The sequence below is a fragment of the Equus przewalskii genome, chromosome 6, assembly GCF_037783145.1.
Source record: "Equus przewalskii isolate Varuska chromosome 6, EquPr2, whole genome shotgun sequence".
Taxonomy (NCBI): Eukaryota; Metazoa; Chordata; class Mammalia; order Perissodactyla; family Equidae; genus Equus; species Equus przewalskii.
This window is the reverse complement of record NC_091836.1, coordinates 2126254-2148278: the sequence shown is the minus strand read 5'-3', so window position 1 is coordinate 2148278 and position 22025 is coordinate 2126254. Positions and strand designations below refer to the sequence as shown.

At 50.8% G+C, this 22025-nt stretch overlaps 1 protein-coding gene across 3 annotated transcripts in view; it reads left to right on the top strand.

Moving 5' to 3' along the window:
* The first annotated feature begins 12618 nt into the window (after positions 1-12618).
* Positions 12619-22025, top strand: part of LOC103562960 (zinc finger protein 77-like) — a 19802-nt gene continuing 10395 nt past the window's right edge. The window contains exons 1-2 of one of the 3 annotated variants that reach the window (XM_070622482.1): positions 12720-12795; positions 21879-21941. In XM_070622482.1, coding sequence (XP_070478583.1) covers positions 21939-21941 — 3 coding nt within the window. In that variant the 5' untranslated portion in view covers positions 12720-12795; positions 21879-21938. Of the gene's footprint in view, positions 12796-12967; positions 13105-21878; positions 21942-22025 lie in introns of those variants that run through there. The other 2 variants (XM_070622481.1, XM_070622483.1) reach the window with 2 other exon arrangements.

The window sequence follows — 22025 nt, the reverse complement described above, 5'->3', positions numbered from 1 at the left end:
TATTTACCATCAAAACAAAGAGAACAAAATATCTAGGCACAAATCTAACCAAGGAGATGAAAGACCTATACCCTGAAAACTATAAGACATTATTGAAAAAAATTGAAGAAGATGTAAAGAAATGGAAAGATGTTCCACGCTCATGGATTGGAAGAATAAATATAGTTAAAATGTCCATAGTACCTAAAGCAATCTACAGATTCAATGCAATCCCAATCAGAATCCCAATGACATTCTTCACAGAAATAGAGCAAAGAATCCTAAAATTTATATGGAACCACAGACGACCCCAAATAGCAAAATCAGTCCTGAGAAAAAAGAATAAAACTGGAAGTATAAAAATTGCTGAATTCATAATATACTACAAAGCTATGGTAATCAAAACAGCATGGTCTTGGCACAAAAACAGACACACGGATCAATGGAACATAAGTGAAAGCCCGAAGTAAAACCACACATGTATGGACAGCTAACCTTTGACAAAGGAGCCAAGAACTTTCAATTGAGAAAGGAAAGTCTCTTCACTAAATGGTGTTGGGGAAACTGGACAGCCACATGCAAAAGAATGAAAGTAGAACATTTTCTTACACCATACACAAAAATTAACTCAAAATGGATTAAAGACTTGAAGATAAGACCTGAAGACATAAAATTCCTAGAAGAAAATATAGGCAGGGCACTCTTCGACATCAGTCTTAGCAGCATCTTTTGAAGACCATGTCTACTCAGGCAAGGGAAAGAAAAGTAAAAATAAACAAATGGGACTACATGAGACTAAAGAGCTTTTGCAAGGCAAAGGAAACCAGAGCAAAACCAAAAGAAAACCCACCAACCAGAAGAAGATATTTGCAAATCATATATCCGACAAGGGGTTAATCTCCAAAGTATATAAATAACTCATATAACTCAAAAGCAGAAAGACAACTCGATCAAAAAATGGGCAAAGGATATGAACAGACATTTTTCCAAAGAACATACACAGATGGGCAATGGGCACATGGAAAAATGCTCAACATCAGTAATTAGGGAAATGCAAATCAAAACACTATCACCTTACGCCTGTTAGAATGGCTATAATGACCAAGACAAGAAGTGACAAGTGTTGGAGAGGGTGTGGAGAAAAGGGAACCCTCATACACTGCTGGTGGGAATGCAAACTGGTGCAGCCACTATGGAAAACAGTATGGAGATTTCCAAAAAAATGAAAAATAGAAATACCATATGACCCACCTACCCAGCTACTAGGTATTTATACAAAGAACTCCAGATCAACAATTCAAAGAGATTTAGGCACCCCTATGTTCACTATGTGGCACTATTCACAATAGCCAAGACATGGAAGCAACCCAAGTGCCCATCAACTGATGATTGGATAAAGAAGATGTGGTGTACACACAATGGAATACTACTCAGCCAGAGAAAAAGGTGAACCTGTCCCATTTGCAACAACATGGATGGACCTTGAGCGTATTATGTTAAGCAAAATAAGCCAGACAGAGAGAGACAAACACCACGTGATTTCATTCATATGTTGGTGATAAACAAACACAAGGCCAAAGAGAACAGACTAGTGGTTACCAGAGGGCAAGGGGGTTGGTTGGAGGGTGGGCGAAAATAGTAAAGGGACACATATGTACAGTGATAGGTAAAAATTAGGCTACTGGTAGTGAGCACGACAGTGTCTATACAGAGTGATAAATAATAATGTACACCTGAAATTTCATAATGTTATAAACCATTATGACCTCAATAAAGTAACTTTCTAACAAAAGCCTTCTTCACCTCAGTGAGTTTCAACTCGCATGTCTGACAACCAACTTTGACCAATGCAAATATCTGCAAACCAGGATGAGAAGGTGGCATCTGTTCTAGACAGTGGTCCCAAGACCCCAGACTAGGCCTGTATTCCCACCCTTGTATCTCCTCCACCCAATGTCATGTTCTTCTGCCCAGTCTTGCACATCGTGACCTTTGAAATGTGACCCCGATCACTGTGTATTCAACCAGTGCACCTGTACATGTGCTCAGCTTCTCTGAGTGCATAATGGTGGCAGCCGTGTTTACACGGTGACAGGAAAGCCTGGGTTAGGCCAGACCAGTGTCCGCACAGACCAGGGCCTATTTAGAGCCGCCCTCCGGGGAGGGGCCAATAGAAAGGATGTGCGAATCCACTGGTGGGACCTCTGGTGAATGGCCCTGGGATTCCTTTGGCAGCTGCCCTGGGTGTGGTTTAGAACACACAGGACACGCTGTGGCTGCATTAACCAAGTCACTGTACTTCAAGGGCAATCCGGCATCCTTGGCAATGTGTCATCCCGCCCGGCACAGCGGTGGCCGCTCTTCCTGGGCACCCGATCTGCTGTGTCTCCTGAAGGGGCAGTTGGTGGGGCTGCACCCGGGCTGGGGCATCGGCTTCCTGATTGCGGGGTCGGGGGTCAGTGTCTTAGGAGCCCGGATGTGGAAGACAGTGAGGACCGCCTCAGGCTCTCCCAGGTGATCCCAACGTCCCCCACGTCCCGTCCTGAGCCCACAGGGCCCACTCGTCATCATCCACCCTCGGCTTCCCGCTGTCCGAGCCACAGGTTCATCCCTTTAGAACAGCCCACCTTGCCCATCGGTGCAGAGGGTTGTTCCTTTCTCCCTCTCCTGTGGTTTGACGAATTTCTTTAGTGGGATCCTGAGATTCCTTTCTCATTATTTTCTTTCTTTCTTTTTATTCTTTTCTTTTTTTTTTTTAAGATTGGCACCTAGGCTAACAACTGTTGCCAATCTTCTTTTTTTTTTTTTAAGGATTGGCACCTGGGCTAACAACTGTTGCCAATCTTTTTTTTTTTTTTTCTGCTTTATTTCCCAAACCCCCCTGATACATAGTTGTATATCTTAGTTGCAGGTCCTTCTAGTTGTGGGATGTGGGATGCCGCCTCAACGTGGCCTGATGAGTGGTGCCATGTCTGTGCCCAGGATCTGAACCCTGGGCTGCCGCAGTGGAGCGCGCGAACTTAACCATTCGGCCATGGAGCTGGCCCCCTCTCATTATTTTCTGTGTATCTACGATAGGTGGTTGCTCTGTGGTTACCACGAGGCTCATGTATAGCAGCCAATATAGGGATCAGTTTATATTAAGTTGGTAGCAAGTTAAGTTTAAATACCTTATAAATCTCTACTTTTTTTTTTGAATATTTCTTCCTTATTTTATGTTTGTATATATATTAACCAAATATTTTTGCTTTTCTTCTCTCTTATTCCCTTATCATCTAACATAACATGGTAATCATAGTTAATTTTTAAATCTCTACATTTTTACCCCCCCACGTCTTATGTTTTTGATGTCACATTTTACATCATTTCATTTTTGTATCCCATAACTATTGTATTTTTCTTTACTATTTTTGTCTTTTACACTTCATAGTAGCTTTGTAAATGGTTAACCCACTATTTTTACTGTATACTTGTCTTTACCAGTGAGCTTCTTACTCTCGTATGTCTTTCAGTTACCAATTAGTGTCCTTTTTTTTCAGCTTAAAGAAGTCCCTTTAACGTTTCTTGTAACCCGGTTATCTAGTGATGACATCCTTTAGCTTCTGCTCATCTGGAAAGCTCTCCTTCAATTCCAAGTAACTTTGCTAGATAGAGTATTCTTGCTTGGAAGTTCTTTCCTTTCAGCACTTTGAATATGTCACGCCATTCCCTTCTGGCCTGCAAGGTTTCTGCTGAGAAATCTGCTGATAATCTTATGGGGGTTGCCTTGTACATAACAAGTTATTTTCTCTAGCTGTGTTTAAGATTCTCTCTTTAACTTTTGACACTTTAATTGTAATGTGTCTTGGTATGGATCTCTTTGGGTTCATCTTGTTTGGAACTCTCTGGGCTTCCTGGATCTGGATTTCTTTCCTTCCACAGGTTAGAAAAGTTTTCAACCATTATTTCCTCAGATAAGTTTTCTTCCCCCTTCTGTGTCTCTTCCCTGTCTGGGACCCAAACAATGTGAGTATTATTGCACTTGATTTTCCAGAAGTCCCTTAAGCTATCATCACTTCAAAAGATTTATTGTTGTTTTTTTGCAGCTCCGTGTGGGTGAGCTCCTCTGCCCTGTCTTCCAGATCACTGTTTCCTCTGCTCCATCTGCTCTGCCCGTTGAACCCTGCTCGTGTTCTTTTAGTCCTTGTATTGTATTCTTCAGCTCTGTCACTTCTATTTGGTACTTTCTTATAGTTCCCATCTCCTTGTTGATGTTCTGTCCGTGCATCCAATCTTCTTCTGAGCTCATTGAGCATCGTTATGACCATTAGCTTGATCTCTTTATTGGGTAAATTACTTGTCTCCATTTTATTGTGGCCTCTTTCTAGGGTTTTATCCTGTTATTTTGTGTTATACGTATTCCTTTGCTTCCTCATTTTGCTTGACTCTGTTTCTATGTATTAGGTGAAAAGCTTTGTCTCCCAGTCTGGAAGGAGTGGCCTTCTGTGGGAGATGAGCCTTATCACTTGACCTGTCCTAGCTCTTGGTTGTCTCTGGGACCTTGGTGGTTGTCAGAGCAGCCCGATGTGTCCTCAGTGGGTCCCAGCTGGTGGGGTCTGCTGAGACCTGTGAGTGTTCTGGGGAGGGATCTCAGCCAGCTCCTGGGTTCAGGCTGATGGGAGCCAGCCCTCAGGCAGCAGCTTGTAAGGAATGAAAATATAGACAGTACTCTGGGCCTGCCGTTGTAGAGCCTGCTGGCCTCCAGACCAGGTGATCTGGAGCCGTCCCCACTGGCAGTAGTTGCAAACAATTCAGGGCCCCAGATGAGTGCATGGGCTCCTCCTGGGAGGCACTGGTGAGCTGTGCTGAGGCCAAGGGAGACTGCAAAGGTGTGTCCCATGGCCTGTTCCCTGAGATCACGTACGCAGCCTCTAGACGTGAGATGAACCTGAAGCTGCCCCTCAGGCTGAAGCTCTGTGACAAGCAGTGAGGCCTTTTTCACAAGAAGACTGGGAGTGTGTTTCAGCTCTGTTGTTTCCCAGATCCCCTCTAATATTGCACCCCATATATGGGAAGCAGCTGATCCCCAGGTTTGGGACTGCTCCCTTCCAGGAAGGGCTCTAACAGCACAGCCGGTCTCTATCACTCTGCGGGACTCTTCTCTTCTCCCCAGAAGAGACAACAACCTTTAAAACCAGAGGCAATCGAAGGATCACAACCCCTCTTATTAAAATTCCTCAGTCACGGCCTCCTTCAGTGACATCAATCTCCCTGTAACACTCCTGTCTTGCCTGTGAAGAAGCCAACTGGAGATTATCGTTTGGTCCAGGACCTCCGCATAATGAATGAGGCCACTGTTCCTGTCCCCCCATCGAGCCTACCCCAGACACTACACTTTCCCAGCTCCCAGAAATCTCTGATTGCTTTAAGTCCTGGACTTAAAGGATGCTTTCCTCTGGATTCCTCTGGATGCAACTTCCCAACCTTTATTCGCCTTTGAATGGAAGTTTCCTAATGAAGCTCTTCCCACCCAGTTGACAGGACAGCCCTCCGGCAAGGTTTTCGGGGTGGCCCCCATTTGTTTGGAAGTGCCCCAGGCAAGGAGCTGCGGGATGCTGAACTCCCTGCTGGTGCCTTCATACAATATGTTGATGGTGTTCTTGTTTGTAGTCCCGCAAAGGCGGATTCTGATCACAACACTGTCCTTGTCCTTAATTTCTTAGCCCAACGGGGATATCGAGTGTCCCCACGAACACACAAATTTCACAACAGCAGGTGTCCTATTTGGGCTACGATTTAACCCCAGCACATGGGGCACTTTCTGTAAATAGGAAAACGACTATCCTCGAACTCGGACCACCAAAGACAACAAGACAACTTGGCACTTTCCTGGGTGTGGCAGGACTCTCTCGTTCATGGCTTCCTCAGTTCAAGGTAACAGCAAAGTCCTTACATGAATCAACCAGGGGACATGATAGGGAACCTCTGGAATGGACACGAAAGGAGGACAAGGTCTTTTAGTCCGTTCAACAACTGTCTTCTGCCCCAGCCCCAGCTCTGCCTAGTGAAAAGCAGGGCCAGGCCCTCGGTACCCTCACTCAAGGACCAGGCCTAGAGACCCGAATTGTTGGCTATTTCTCAAGAACTCGAGACTCAGTGGCTTTGGGCTGGCCCAAAGCTGCTTCAGGGCCGTGGCAGCTACAGCTCCGTTAGTTGAGGAGGCCTCTCAATTAACTATGGGACAAGCTCGAACAGTCACGACTCCCCATCAGGTACAAGCCGTCTTACAAACTAAGGGACATCAATGGATGACTGGAGGACGTCTAACTAAATATCGGGCCATCCTCCTAGACTCCCCTGACGCCATCCTTAGGGTCTGTCAAGATTAATCTGGCAGACATTGTGCCCGGTCCTGATTACCCTGCCCAGGATTCGAGCACATGCTCTGAAGTCATAGGACAAGGGTACTCTAGCAGGCCTGACTGCTGGACTCCCCCATGGATAACGTGGATGACACCTGCTGTGTAGACAGCAGTAGCTTCGCAGAACAGGGTACCCGTGAGGCAGGCTGCGCCATAGTAAATGCCTTCCCGTCCTCGAGGCACAAGCCCTTCCGGCCAATTCGTCCGCCCAAGAGGCTGAACTCACCGCTCTCACCCGAGCTCTTTGCCTGGCGAAGGACATGGTTCTTAATATTTACACTGACTCACAACATGCCTTCTTGGGGCTGCATGCACACGGGGCCACATGGAAGGAAAGGGGTTTACTCAACACAAAGACCTCCCCTATCGAACATGGAGCAGAGGTTTCGGCTCTTTTATTTATTTTTTTTATTTTTTCTAAAGATTTTATTTTTTTCCTTTTTCTCCCCAAAGCCCCCTGGTACATAGTTCTATATTCTTCGTTGTGGGTCCTTCTAGTTGTGGCATGTGGGACGCTGCCTCAGCGTGGTTTGATGAGCAGTGCCATGTCCACGCCCAGGATTCGAACCAGCGAAACACTGGGCTGCCTGCAGCGGAGCGCGCTAACTTAACCACTCCGCCACGGGGCCAGCCCTTTGGCTCCTTTAAACTCTGTGCTTCTTCCAGAGCAAGTGGCTCTGTCCATTGCTGGGGACACCGGAAGGACTTAGCCCTTGAGAGCAAGGGGAATAACTTCACTGACTGGGAAACTAAACAGGCAGCTAAACAAAGTAGTCTTTTAAGCTGACTCCCCATTCCCCCTGCTTTGGGCCTCATTAGTCCTATTTGTACAAATGGAGAAATAACCCTGGCTCAAGAAAAGGGAAATACCCAGGAAACAAAGCAGTCTTGGCTAATTAACGATCAGGGAAAATTTTCTCACCTAAAAGCCTCCAATGGACATCAGTTAATGGAATTCATCAGGCTGCCCATTTCCGCAAACGATCTTTGACTCAACCACTTTCCAAATCCTTCGTTGGCAATACTCTCCAGGCCACCATTAGGCAGCTCTGCCGCTCTTGCGCCACTTCTGCTCAAGTCAATCCAGAGCGGGCAGCTAGAGCACCTCCTCTGTTACGGCCTGTACGACGCCGGGGCCCCTATCCGGGCAAGACTGGCAAGTGGACTTTACTCAAGTGCCTCCACGTCATGGCCATAAACATCTTTCGGTGTGTGTCGATACCTTTACAGGCTGGACTTCAGCCTTTCCTTGTCGAAGTGAACGGGCAATCGCAGTAACAAAGGCCCTTCTGAGGGAGATCGTCCCACGCTTTGCCTTCCCCCGGACCTTACAGAGTGACAGCGTCCCTCTTTGTAGCTCAAATAACACAACGCGTCTCTTCAGCTTTACAAATTAAATACTCTTTGCATTCAGCCTGGCAGCCACAATCCTCTGGGAAAGTGGAGAAGGCAAACCACACTCTAAACAACATCTCTCCAAATTAAGTCTCGAAACCCGGGAAACTTGGATTACACTCTGACCTACTGGCCTCCCACGGACGAAAACGGCCCCTCAGAACAGGTTGGGGTTAGGTCCTTAGGAAATCCTTCCCATCCACCGACATAGTATTGGACTCTGATTACCACCAGCTGGCCCGATATTCCACTGAGGCCGGCCTCATACGAAAGGAACTGGATGAATGTGTTGATAATCGTGTACCCAAGGCGGAACCAGTCTGCCGATAGACCGTGCCAGGTAAATCCTAGAGATGTTACCAGCCAAGTGGGCTCGTCTGCTCACCACAAGACATGACAATAGTCAGGAGGCAAGGTGGCAGGACAGAGAGGACTTCATTACGGCTTGCTAGTGTAGGGACCTGAAATTGGCCACCCCAAGATATGTCTCTTTGGCATCAGGATTGTTTGAGGCTGATTGCTTTTGATAAACTGGAACAGGAAAGGAGGCTTTGAGGAATGGAACTTGCCCTTTGTTAGGACACATTTACATTTGTAAGGTAAATCTCTATCTGTAAAGGTGCCTCCCTCTCTGTACCAGGAAGAAGAAAGGAGATGATCTTCTCTCTAGAAACTCTTGATCAATACCAAAGGCAAGGACTTAAATCTGCATTTTATTGTGCTTCTCTGGTAACCTCCTGTAACTGACTTCCCTCCCCCTCCCAACCTTGGCATTTCTTTAAGGATTAAGCATCTTTTCTTAGGCTAGGAACTGATTGCTGTGCTCACCTGTGACCACCCAGCTCCAGACAATAGACTTGCCTCCTGCTACGCCCACCGAGATAGCAGACCACTACCTGCTGTGTCCATCAAGTGCTGTGCCGACAGGGCAGTCTTCTGACTATTGTGGGAGGGACATTTCAATCACATGTGAAACACCCTGTTTGGGGGTATATAACCACTATGTGCACCCCACTTCTTTGGTGCCCTTTCTTCCTTCAGGAAGAAAGGCCCCGGGCCATGGTTCCTCATAAATCTTTGTTTAATTTTCTCATGTGAATCTAATTCGTTCTCTGGCCAGACGAACCCCCATTTGGGAAGAGGGAATGTCTTCCTCCCCTACACTAGCAAGAAGGAAGATGGCTGACTCATGTCCAAAATAACCATCTCCCAGAACAGAGACTACAGGTGAGTTATATACGGGGCTGGTCTCCAGGTGGGGGAGGTGGCTGGGCCCTGGGTGGGGCAGACATCTGGTCCCAGTTCCTGAGAGTCCTTTGTTTCTCCGGATATGCAGCAGAGAGTGGAGCAATGCCCTATACTCTGCTCTTTCAGTTGTCATTGATGATGGCTATCAGCATGGCTCTCTGCCCAGAGGTCATGACATTCCCAGAGAGCTCAAAAGAACAAAGTTATCTTAAAGCCACTGGGAGGGGCCACCAAATCTACCGAGCACATCTGGGCTAGTGAGTCAGCGGTCCGTTAAAGTTACAATATGGTTTCTTTTCTACAATATGCCTTCCCTCATGTCAACCTTGTGTTGAGCCGGTATTAGAGACATGGTGTATTTAAAGGATTGGAAAACACATGCTGATGGGCTGAACCCAAAATGGAAAGGACCTTATCAAGTCCTTCTTTTTTTTTAACTTTTTATTTTTTTTACGATTTTACTTTTCCTTTCTCTCTCCCAAGTCCCCTGGCACATAGTTGTAAATGTTTAGTTGTGGGTCCTTCTAGTTGTGGCATGTGGGACGCCACCTCAACATGGCCTGATGAGCGGTGCCATGTGCACACCCAGGATCCGAACTGGGGAAACCCTGGGCCGCCAAAGCAGAGCGCGTGAACTCAACCGCTCAGGCTGCCGGCGGGCACCTCAAGTCATTCTAAGGACCCTCACAGCTGTAGAGTTAACAGAGCATACTTCTTGGACTCATATTTCCCAATATGACTTCTTTATAGGACAAAGCTGATCCAGATCCTGCTGTTCAACCGGACTACTCTTGTGAAAAAACCGGTGATTTAGAACTACTTTTTAGAACAAAACGAGCCCTATCTCGATTATTTTCCTCTTATCTCCTTTTGTAATGACAGACAATTCTCTTTAAAAACGGGCTCAACATTATGCTGAGCTCCGTAGCCAAACCACGTGTTGGGTTTGCAGACCCTTGCCTCTGTCTAGGGCTTCTGGCCTCCCCTGGTGGGTCTCTCCCCTCCAGGGCACTGACTGGCGTGCAATGCTTCTCTTCACTACACAAGGTATTTCTAGCTCTTCTCTTCTACAAGATTCATCTGTTACTAATCATAATGTCTCCTTGGGGCCATCCGTCTCTGTCACCTGGGAGCTCCCTGGCCACAATCAAACCTTTTCCTTCAACTCTACTGCCCACATACTAACTAGACTTGCCTGGTCGCAGGGGGATCATAGACGAGTTCTGAAGGTAAATCCCCCACCCATCGATACACACAGGATGGACTATAGCAAATTTGGGACGAATATACTTGGCTCACTCTTACTAGTGGTCACCTCAGTCAAAAGGCCACTCTGTGTTGGGAACAAACCAATCAGACTTGTGATACTTCGTGTAATAGCACCCGACCTATGGGACAAATTCCCCGTTATGTGTATTCTCATATCATAGCCTTAAAAAATGCTGATTGGTTTGGGACCGACTGGGACAGAACGGCCCAGCACACGTTGGCTACCCCCTAACGGCACTCGGTGGTTATGTGGCTCCAACTTATGGCCTTGGCTGCCTCCTGGATGGACTGGACGATGCACCCTAGGCTTCATCTGGATGCAAGGAAGAACTCCATTTACTATATCTCCCCTGCTGACCTACCCACCCTGCAACAGCGCTGGACCCGCTCTGGCTTCCACTGGGATGACCACGTTGCGTCAATTTTCCTTCCCCAATTAGGAATCAAAAGTGTCATCTGGCACCTGGAAGCCCTAAACAAATTTACCACAAAGGCATTGAATGATACACAACATAGCCCTTCGCTGCTGGATTTAGAAGTATCCCAAATGTGTAAGGGGGTCCTGCAAAACCCAATGGCACTGGAGGTCTTGACAGCAGCACAGGGGGGCACTTGTGCCATTATAAAAATCGAATGTTGTCTATATCCCTGACTACCATCAAAATATCTCTGGCTTCCTATCTGAGATGAGCCACCAAATTAAATCCATGCCCGACCCACCCCATCCCCAAACGATTGGTTGGACTCCTGGTCAGGTCCAGGCCCCTGGACTACTATCAAAGCCTTATTCACTGGGTTGATCATACTGCTTGTATTTCTTATCATAATTTGTTTTCTATTTCATTGTTTGTCTTGCGCATGTCAACAAAATTTCGCCTCCTGAAGCACTTCTCATCAAATGATTCTCCCGTCTCCAGAGCATCTGCATACCTTGTCTGCCTTAGACTCCATGGGCACAACCTTCCAGTCCACTGAACTTCCTGCCTGTACCCCTGTGGCCCCATTTAGGGACAGCTCTGCGACCTCGTACAGCTGGAAGTAGTCACAGAAGATTGACCACCCTCTCTGTCCCCAAAAGATTTCAGGGGCAAATGGGCTCAAGGGGAATTTTATGATGTGGATCAAGGCTCCCCAGGGAGAGAAGCCCAAGGCATCCTGGCCCACATGCCAATTGAAACGAGCCTCTGGGAAGTATAGGGCGTCCTGACCTCATTCATATCTAACGTTATACGACCACACGATAACCAGACCCCACCTGCACTGACACCATTTTAACAGCTTTTTAAACATGATCTTACCTTTGTCTCTTAAAAAAGAACGCACTTGCCTGTGCCTTATAAATTTACCCCTATCCTCAACCCATTGCAGCTCTTCCCTGCCCAGGGGCCTGTCCCCATGGTACTCTCTGGGTAAAAGAACATGACACCAGACCTTGAGAGTCCCAGAAATCTCCCTGACTCCTGGGCTCACTGAGCTCGCATCAAATGTGATGCCTGGAGCCCACATCCCTGAGCCCCTCCTCATCGCCCCCTTTCCCTACACAGCTGCCTCGAGATTCCGTAATCCTTGAAGAGGAGTCTTTGAGAGTTAGTGACCCGTCTTCCGAATAGCCCCCTAATCTAATCTAACTAAACTTCCTTTCTCCATCTAACTCATTGGGATTAATTGGCTCAGATCGCGGAGAGCAGAGCGAGCCCGTTGCTCAGTATCAGGTAGGGGGCGGGTGTCCCAGCGTCAGCGGTCACACAGGCAATCCGAGCACGACCCAGGCTCGTATGTGGTGACATCACTGTTCCGCGTCTGTTTTTAAATGGCACCGATCCACGGTGACTCCAGCCCCAGATGGACGTCTGACCCCGGAGCTCACCAGGCCCCCTGTCCCAGCTCCAGATGGGGGCACTCCAGGGAAACTGAGTCAGGACTTCCCGGTCCAACATAAGGATGAGCTGCAGGATGAGGCCAGGTCCGCCAGCCGGCAGCGGCTTCTGCTTGGAGCCCACGACCCGAGCGGGCGGTCCCAGTCCGGGGAGGAAGCCGGGCAGGAAGCCGCCGAGGCCGAGAGCCCAGGCTTCCGCCCGGCCCTACCACGTGACCAGCGCCAGCGCCTGTCAGGCACGCCCTGGATTGTAACGCTGTCCAATCAGGGAGGACGGGGGCGGGACCATCGGGAGCGCTGCCGCGACCCGGGAGCCGCTCCATCAAGGGACAGGGTCTTGGACATCTGTCCATTCAGGACCCGGTGCGTGCCAGAACCCTGTCCAATCAGAGTGCGTGGCAGGATGAGTGACGAAAATTCCATCCAATCACCACAAAGGAGCCTGGAGCTGCGTCCACGTGACATGTGGGCGGGGGAGCTCGTGTCTTCCCGGTTGTCGCTGTCCTCCAGTGCCGTCCGCGCGCGCACCGGCCCCGCGTGGCGCCAGGAGTCCCGTCTCCGCTCTCACCTGCTGGGGCCGCGGGGCCGCGAGGAGGACACCCGGAGGGTCCGGAGCGGGCGGAGATGGTGAGTTCGCGGGCCGGGCGGAGACCGGGAGGGGCAGGTCCTAACCGGCCGGAACTGGCTGGAAGCTGCGGCCGGCCCAGGTCTCCGTGCGCGGCCCGGGGTCCCCCCGAGTCCCCAAGCTCGGGCCGCACGGTGGGTCCCGGCGGCCTGATGCGGCCCCACGTGGGGGTCCTGGTCCCACCTGAGTCCCCACTTTCGGCGCAAACAATTCGTAAGGGATCCATAGATCAAAGCTGGGGTGAGTTTGTCACCCAGATCTGAGGACCGGCCTGGGGCCCTGCGTCCCCACGAAGGACGGACACCAAAGAAGTGAGTGTGCACAGTGGTCATATACGTCAGAGAGCAGGTGTCACAGATGATCGGAATGTCCCTTTTACAGCGGTCACCAGGTCGCCCAGCTGGCAGAGCGATCGCACAGCAGGGAGCAGGTCTGTGGTCTCCAGCTGGGGGGTCGCAGGGTGGGCGCAGCAAGCAGTTCCTGGCCTGGGGAGAGACGCTTATCCGAGGGGGAGGTTACATCTTCCTTCATCTTCAAGGGCATTGTTCTCGTCTCTGGACGGAGAAGATGGTGAGGGCAGAAATACAGGGCGTGCTCCGTGGGCACGGCAGGCGCTTTGGGAAACAAGGTGAGGCCGAATTAGTTTTACAAGTGGCTTCCTCGTGTCCGCCAGTATAGCCTACCGCTCCCCACTTATTTATCACCGCCCAGGTCGTGGGGTGGGTCCTGACATCTTATCCCAGCCCCTTGTCGGGGGCGCTGGGTCCCACCCCAGTCCTTGGCTGGGCAGGCGTCAGAGGGGGATGGGTGGACCCCAGCTGGGCAGTCAGGGCCGAGGATCGTGGGGTTCCGTCCGGACTGGGGGCCGGAGACGCTGATCCGGAGACGGTGGGACGGGGCCGAGGGCGGGTCTCAGATGCCGCAGCCCGGAACTCACCGGAAAAGGGCTTTCCTCTGCCGGGCAGGAGGGGAGCAGGAAGACGGGTCTCAGGACCCCCGCCCCGTGGTCGCGCAGCGCGGGCTCGGGTCCAGGCCCGTCCGCATCTCAGCGCTCGTTCCGACGGGCGGGGGTCGGGCCTGCGGGGCGCGCGGAGGCCGAGAGCGTCTGGGAAGGAGGGGGCGATGGTGCGCAGGGGTCAGGCGGTGGAGACGAAGCATCCGAGCTCAGTGAGCACACTTTCCTGCCGGAGAGGGACCGCAGGGGCGGGAGGAGGGACGCGCCCGGGGCAGGGGCTCCGCGGGAGGGGGCGCTGTGGCCGGAGGACCCGCAGGAGCTGGGCGGCGTTTGTCTGGAGTGGACGGAGCAGGAGGCCGGGTGTGGGGCTGATGGCAGGTCCCCGAGAGCAGCCCGTCCTCGGAGGGGCCGTCTGCGGAGGAGAGGCTGAAGCTGCGTGGCCGACACGAGTTGGTTCTGCTCGTCGGTGGGGCCCAGCGGTTGGGCTCATCATTGCTGAGGCCCAGAGTGGGGATCTCGGGCGAGTCCTTGTTTGGTCTTGTCCGGGATAAACGGGGGCTTCCTGTGCATCTCATGGAAGTCCCATGGGGAAGAAGGGTTTCCTGCAGGCAGCATGTAAGTTTTCAGAACACAAAAGGGTGGGGGGTGGGGTTCCATTCACCTTTGATGGATGTTTTCCGATGGCTCCGGGAGGATTCAGCGTTGCCACCTGACCCCGTGGGCTCCCCCTCTGTGACCCTCCAGCACCCACAGTTTCTCCCGTTCCTTCCTCAGCTCCAGCAGCGGTGAAGGGACTGGACCCGTTTTCCCTCCTTTCTTCCCTGTCATGTGGGCGTCAGGGATCAGGTCTCTGCCCTGTTTTGCTGACTTGTGTTGTTCTGAGACTGAACCAGAGACACCGCTGGGGACAGTGTGTCCCTGCAGAGCACGTCCTCTCTTCCAGGAGAACTGCGGGGACAGTGCACGCGGTTCCTCTCCTTCCTGTGGGAGGTGGAGTCACGGGGTAAAGAGGTTCATGAAAATCGTACAGAAACTGCCATGCAGGGGGCAGTTTGTGACACTGTGATCCTGTCTCACTTCCTGTTAATAGCTGGTCGTCAGAGGTTAATGCAGATTCTGTGACATGTGACCTGTGACCAAGACGTGTTGAGTGCTGATTCCTTGACTTAGAGTTTGTCGTCATGAGGACGATAGTGACCTCGTGTCTGTTCTCTGAGAGGGATGAGCAGTGACCAGTTACTTAAACCATAAAGTGCCCCGGAGCTTCCCTCCCCTGCTTTGTCCTTGACGCAGGGGAGCAGTGACTCTGCGGTTCCCGTTCACACACTGGGACGGGGTCTCGGTCCCATTTTAAAGTCCCACGGTGCTGGGAGCAGGTGCGTGTCCTGGGCTGGGGACACGCTGGCCTAAAGCTGGGCCTGCGTGGGAGGGGACGGAGGGAGCAGCGGGATGTCCCCCTGCGGTGACTCCAGCCCCAGACCCAGGGCGGGAGGAGCTGCAGATGCTGAGAGGAGCCACAGAGCAGGGTGGGGAGATGCCCCTGCGGGTGTGCTGGGGGCGTGGGGCGGCCCTGGGGCTGCTTCCTGGGGGTCGGCGCCGCATCGTGCATGGAGTGGGTGGAGCTGAGTGTGCTGCGCGCTGAGTGAGTCTGTGAGGGTCAGACGTGGGGCGGGCTCCCGGGGGTCCCTGCTGGTGAGAGGGTCTGTGAAAGGAGCGTCTATACGGGGCGGAGCGGGAGCTCGGAGCGGCTCCTCTTTGCTGAGAAGGAGGCCCGGGAGGAGGGGCGCGTCCGCCCTGAGGAGGAAGCAGGGGCTGAGCACAGCCCCGGGTTCTGTCCCTCCTGCCCTGGGAGGGGCCGCCTGCCCACCTCCCCGCAGGGGGACCCCGCCCAGCTCAGGAGCAGGTTCCACCTCCTGCCTTCCGTGTCCTTGTCGCTGTGGGAGCAGGTGCTGCTCTGAGCTGGCTCCCACAGTTGCCCGGGTCTAGCTCAGGGGTCAAGGGGCGGTCCCATCGTCTGGATGACCTCCTGCTACACTCCACCCTCCTGAGTGGCTCTTACAGTCCCACACGCCCCCTCTTCCCGAATGTGCATGAGACGTCACAGAGGGGTTCCCTGGCCTGGAGGTGGCCGTCTGGCTGCATCGGAGGCCACTGTCACAGCAACAGCACAGCTCCATGCAGGAGGAAACACAGCTTAAGACAGCGACTCGCAAAGTCAGCGACAGCTTTCTCCCAAAGAGCCCGGGATCCAAACCCCCGATGGCTCAGGTCCCCTGGGCCGGTGTTGGAGTGCGGGGGTGCTCCCGTGTGTCCTTGGGTAAGTTAGTGAAAGTGCCACATTAGCAGGCTCCTCAGGGGTGAGCACACAGCCTGCTGTTGGGGTCCTGGTGCTGGCGCCTCCTGGGAGGCAGTGATGCTGTCCAGCGTCGCCCTGGGACAGCCTTTCTCAGTGACCTGTCTGCTGTCAGTGAGGACAGGCTTTCCTGGCTGTCACTTAAGCTTGTTGGCTGAGTTTAGTGAGCACTGTCTGTGTGCTATAACCTCCTCTAGGCCAACGGAGGGGACAAAGACGGTGGCCAGATGATGGTCCCAGTGGGAGAAGGACGTGCCCGCCTGGCCTTGAGGATAGGGAGGTGGGCGGCTTCAGGGACTCGACTGAGCTGTCACACCGCACACGCTGGCCGGGGAGGCAGCACTGCCCGGGTGAGGAGCGGGACTGGGGGCGGATGTGCCAGTGCAGGACCCGCCTCCTCCCCTCTCTGTGTGCGTGTCCCAGGCCAGGGGGAGCGAGTGTCCACAGGTCCAGCCGGCAGCAGGAGAGTGCCGTCTCAGTGGAGGCTGAGGAGTACCCCTCACCCAGGGGCGCAATGTCACAGCCTTCCCAGGGGGTGTCCCACTGCACGTTCCAGGAGATGAGGCCTCCCCCAGGCCGGAGGGGCTTGGGGTTCTGGCAGCGCAGCGCGTGGATCCACAGTGAGAGTCAGGGCCGTGGCTGCGTCCCTCGACTTCTGTACCTTTACAGAGGGGTGTTTCAGCGGGGGTCCGCAGTCTGGCACCGGGGCAGCAGGCCCTACTGGTCGATGATTCGAGTCTGTTAAAGCCCAGGACAGGCCCTCAGTGCACCCGGCCCAGGTGGTTCCACCTGTTAATAATTTAATCTGCTGCTTGAACTTCCACTTTTCCTTTGTCCCCACGCTGCAGCCTGTGGGACCTCCACCCAGTGTCATGTTCTTCTGCCCAGTCTTGCACATCGTGACCTTTGAAATGTGACCCCAATCACTGTGTATTCAACCAGGGCACCTGTACATGTGCTCAGCTTCTCTGAGTGCATAATGGTGGCAGCCTGGTTTGCATGGTGACAGGAAAGCCTGGGTTAGGCCAGACGCAGTGTCCGCACAGACCAGGGCCTATTTAGAGCCGCCCTCCGGGGAGGGGCCAATAGAAAGGATGTGCGAATCTGCCACTGGTGGGACCTCCGGTGAATGGCCCCGGGATTCCTTTGGCAGCTGCCCTGGGCGTGGTTTAGAACACAGAGGACACGCTGTGGCTGCTGCATTAACCAAGTCACTGTACTTCAAGGGCAATCCGGCATCCTTGGCAGTGTGCCATGCCACCCGGCACAGCGGTGGCTGCTCTTCCTGGGCACCCGATCTGCTGTGTCTCCTGAAGGGGCAGTTGGTGGGGCTGCACCCGGGCTGGGGCATTGGCTTCCTGATTGCCGGGTTGGGGGGGGCGGTCAGTGTCTTAGAAGCCCGGATGTAGAAGACAGTGAGGACCGCCTCAGGCTCTCACAGGTGAACCCAACATCCCCAACGTCCCGTCCTGAGCCCACAGGGCCCACTCATCGTCATCATCCACCCTCGGCTTCCGGTTGTCCGAGCCACAGGTTCATCCCTTTAGAACAGCCCACCTGGCCCGTCGGTGCAGAGGGTTGACGTCCGGGCTCATGAGTGACCTCCAGCCCGACCGCTCGGAGTTCAGCCCGCTGGCTGCGGTATGAGAGGCCCTCCTCAGGGGAGCACTGTGTACACTGCCTGGAGAAGTTCCTCTCTCCTCCTGTGCTGCCCCCAGGCCTGCCCCCCATCCTCTGGGGTCAGAGACACATCACCGCCAGCTTGGGGCCGCGCTGAGCTCTCCTCTGTTACATTAGTGTCTTTGCTTCTCTGTGGCACCCTGCACTCTGAGCCCCGCCCCACACCTGCGTTTGTTTACCAAGTGGTTTGAGAGCGTAGGCCGTGCCAGGAGGGCAGTAGAAGTCCCCCCACCCCAAGCCCTCCAGGACCCGCCCCTCTCACATTCTCAGTTGGGTGGGCAGTCACAGCTTCTGGGACAAGGCACATCTTTCCCGACTCCACAAACCTTACTGCGGGGCTGGGACCGTGAGCTTCCAGCGGGTGCACCTCCTGTCGTCTCCCTCGAGATGACCCAGTAGAGCCTGCACAGTGTCCTGCAGCGAGGCCGTCTCCACGTGCCAGCACGGTCTCCTCAATGAGACGGGCCCATTTTACTGACTCGGGGAACAGAGGAGGGACAGGTATTGGGCTTCCATCCCGTGACCCGTGGGGGGCTGGGCAGGGAGCCTTGGGGAAGCACTCGAAAAGTCTGTTGTTGCCCCTGGCACGTGAAGGCAAATGGACGTGGGGGCTCAGTGGCTGGGGGTCCTGAAGAAAGCCTGGTACCCTCCTAGGCCCGTGGCCAAGGTCTCCAAGAGGGTGGCGCTGTTGGGCACAGCCACAGGGATGGGAACACCCTGAGTCTCCGCAGTCCGCCGTCATCCGCCATGAGTTATCTGGCTTCTAGGTGCCATCCCGGGCTGTTGAAGGCACTGGGCGGGGCACACAGGACCCACTCGGTGCAGTTCTGGATGGTTTCTCCTGCCTCCTGGGCCCCCAGGCCATTTATCTTGTTGGACAGTGACCCCCTTCATGGGAGTGGCAAGCTTACCGCTTCCAGTGTCCCCTAGGGCTGTCACCTTCTGTTGCTTTCTGGAGGACCAATGAACAGTGAGCTCCACCTGGGGCCTCACCTGGGGCGATCTGGCCCCAGATCCTTTCCGGACTGGACTGTGGAGGAGGCACAGGTTTCCTTGGGGAGCTGGGAATGGGACAGGCCATCTGCGTCCTGCTGCTGGAGGCCCTGATGGATTATTGGCTGTAGACACCATGCTGCACATTCTATCTCTATGACTTTCTTCTTTTATAACTGGGACTTGGTACCTCTTGGTCCCCGTTCCCCATTTTGCCCACCCCCTATCGCCCTCTCCTCTGGCAGCCACTAATCTGTTCTCTGTATCTATGAGTTTGGTTTTATTTTTTGTTTGTTCTGTTTTTTAGATTCCACATATAAGTGAGATCATACGGTATTTGTCTTTGTCTGACTGACTTCACGTAACATAATGCCCTCAAGGTCCATCCTTGTTGTCGGAAATGGAAAGATTTCCTCCATTTTTATGGCTGAGTAGATGCCACTGCGTGTGTATGTGTGTGTGTATGTACTACATTTTCGCTATCCATTCATCCATCGATGGACATGTTTCCATATCTTGTCCATTGTAAATAATGCTATACTGTTTCATTTTTGTTGGATAAATACCCAGAAGTGGGATAGCTGGATCATATGGGAGTTCTAGTTTTACTTTTTTGAAGAAACTCTATACTGTTTTCCACAGTGGCTGCACCAGTTTACATTCCCACCAACAGTGCAGGAGGGTTTCCCTGTCTTCACATCCTTGCCAACACTTACTTCTTGTCTTTTTGATGATGGCCATTCTAACAGGTGTGAGGTGGTGTCTCACTGTGGTTTTGACTTGCATTTCCCTGATGATGAGTGATGCTGAGCATCCTTTCATGTGCCTGTTGGCCATCTGTATGACTTCTTTGCAAATAAATGTCTCTTCAGATCCTCTGCCCACCTTTTAATTGGATTTTGTTATTGAGTTGTATGAGATCTTTATATATTGTGGATGTTAACCCTTTACTGTATATATGATTAGGAAATATCTTCTCCTGTTCAGTAGATTCTCTCTTCATGTTGTTCATGGTTTCCTTCACTGTGCAGGGGCTTTTTAGTCTGGCGTAGGCCCATTTGTTTATTTTTGCTTTTGTGGCCCTTGCCTTTGGAGTCAGATCCAAGAAATCATCGCCAAGACCCATGTCAAGGAACTTACTGCTTACATTTTCATCTTGGAGGTTTATGGTTTCAGGTCTTACATTCAAGTCTTCAATCCATTTTGAGTTAATTTTTGTGTATGGTGTAACAGTGGGCCAGTTTCATTCTCTTGCATGTGGCTGTCTAGTTTTCCCAACACCATTTATTGAAGAGACTGTCCTTTCCCCATTGTATGTTTTTGCCTCCTTGTCATGGGGGTTTATTTCTGGGCTCTCTATTCTGTTCCATTGATCTATGTGTTTTTATGCCAATACTATATTGTTTTGATTACTTTAGCTTTCTAATATAGTTTGAAATCAGGGAGCACGATGCCTCCCGCTTTGTTCTCCTTTCTCAAGATTGCTTTGGCTATATGGGATCTTCTGTGGTTCCATACAAATTTTAGGATTGTTCGTTCTGTTTCTGTGAGCATTGTCATTGGTGTTTTGATAGGGATTGCACTGAATGAATCTGTAGATTGCTTTAGGTACTATGTTCATTTTAACAGTATTAATTCTTGCACTCCACGAGCATGGACTAGCTTTCCATTTATTTGTGTCTTCTTCAGTTTCTTTCATCAATGTCTTAGAGTTTTCAGCGTACGGGTGTTTCACCTCCTTGGTTAAATTTGTTCCTAGGTATTTTATCCTTTCTCACACCATTACAAATGGGATTGTTTTCTTAATTTCTCTGATAGTTTGTCGTTAGCATATAAAAACGCAACCAGTTTTTGTATATTGATTTTGTACCCTGCGACCTTACTGAATTTATCACTTCAGTTTTTTAGTGGATTGTTTAGGGTTTCTAGATATAAAATGAAGTCATCCACTAACCGTCATCCAAAATCCTCTCCAGTTTGGAGGCCTTTTATTTTTTTTTCCTGGTTAATTGCTCTGTCTACGATTTCCAATACTAGGTTGAATGTGGTGAGAGTGGGCATCCTTGTCTTGTTCCTGATCCTAGAGGAGAAGCTTCCAGCTTTTCACTGTTGAGGATGATGTGGGCTTCTCATATGTGGCCTTTATTATGTTGGGGTATGTTCCCTCTGTACCCACTTTGTTGAGAGATTTTATCATAAATGTGGGATGTTGAATTTTATCAAATGCTTTCTCTGCATCTGTTGAGATGATCATATCATTTCTGTCTTTCATGTTGTCAATGTGGTCTATCACATGGATTGATTTGCAGGTGTTGAACCATCTTTGCGTCCCTAGGATAAGTCCCCCTTGACCGTGATGTGTGATCCTGTAAAGTGTTGTTGAATTTGGTTTGCTAATATTTTTTAAGGATTTTTATATCTATATTCATCAGGGATATTAGCCTGTAGTTTTCTTTTTTTGTGGTGTCCTTGTCTGGTTTTGGTAGCAGGGTAACGCTGGCCTCATAAAATGAGTGTAGAAGGGTTCCCACCTTTTGAATTTTTTGGAAGAGTTTGAGAAGGATAAGTATTACATTTTCTTTGAGTGTAGAATTCACCAGTGAAGGCATCTGATCTTGGACTTTTGTTTGTTGAGGGTTTTTTGATTACTGATTCAATCTCCTTTCTAGTAACCTGTCTAATCAGATTTTCTGTTTCTTCATGATTCAGTTTTGGTAGGTTGTATATTTCTAGGAATTTAGCCATTTCTTCTCAGTTACCCAATTTGTTGACATACAGTTGTTCAGAGTAGTCTGTTGTCATCCTTTGTATTTCATTGGTTTCAGTTGTAACTTCTCTTTCATTCCTGATTTTATTTATTTGAGCCCTCCTCCCTTTTTTTCTAGTCTAGCTAAAGGTTAATCAATTTTGTTCATCTTTTCAAAGAGCCAACTCTTAGTTTCATTGCTGATTTCTATTGTCATTTTAGTCTCTCTATGATTTGTTTCCACTCTGACCTTTATTATTTCCTTCTGTCTACTAACTCTGGGCCTCATTTGTTCTTCTTTTTTCTAGTTCCTTTAGGTGTAAAATTGGATTGTTTGTGATTTTTCTTGTTCCTTCAGGTTTACCTGTATGGCCATCATCTTCCCTTTTAGAACTGCTTCTGCTGCACCTCATAGATTATGGTATGTCATATTTCCATTTTCATTTGTCTCCATGTATTTTGTATTTATTTTTCTGATTTCTTCTTTGACCCATTGGTTTTTTGG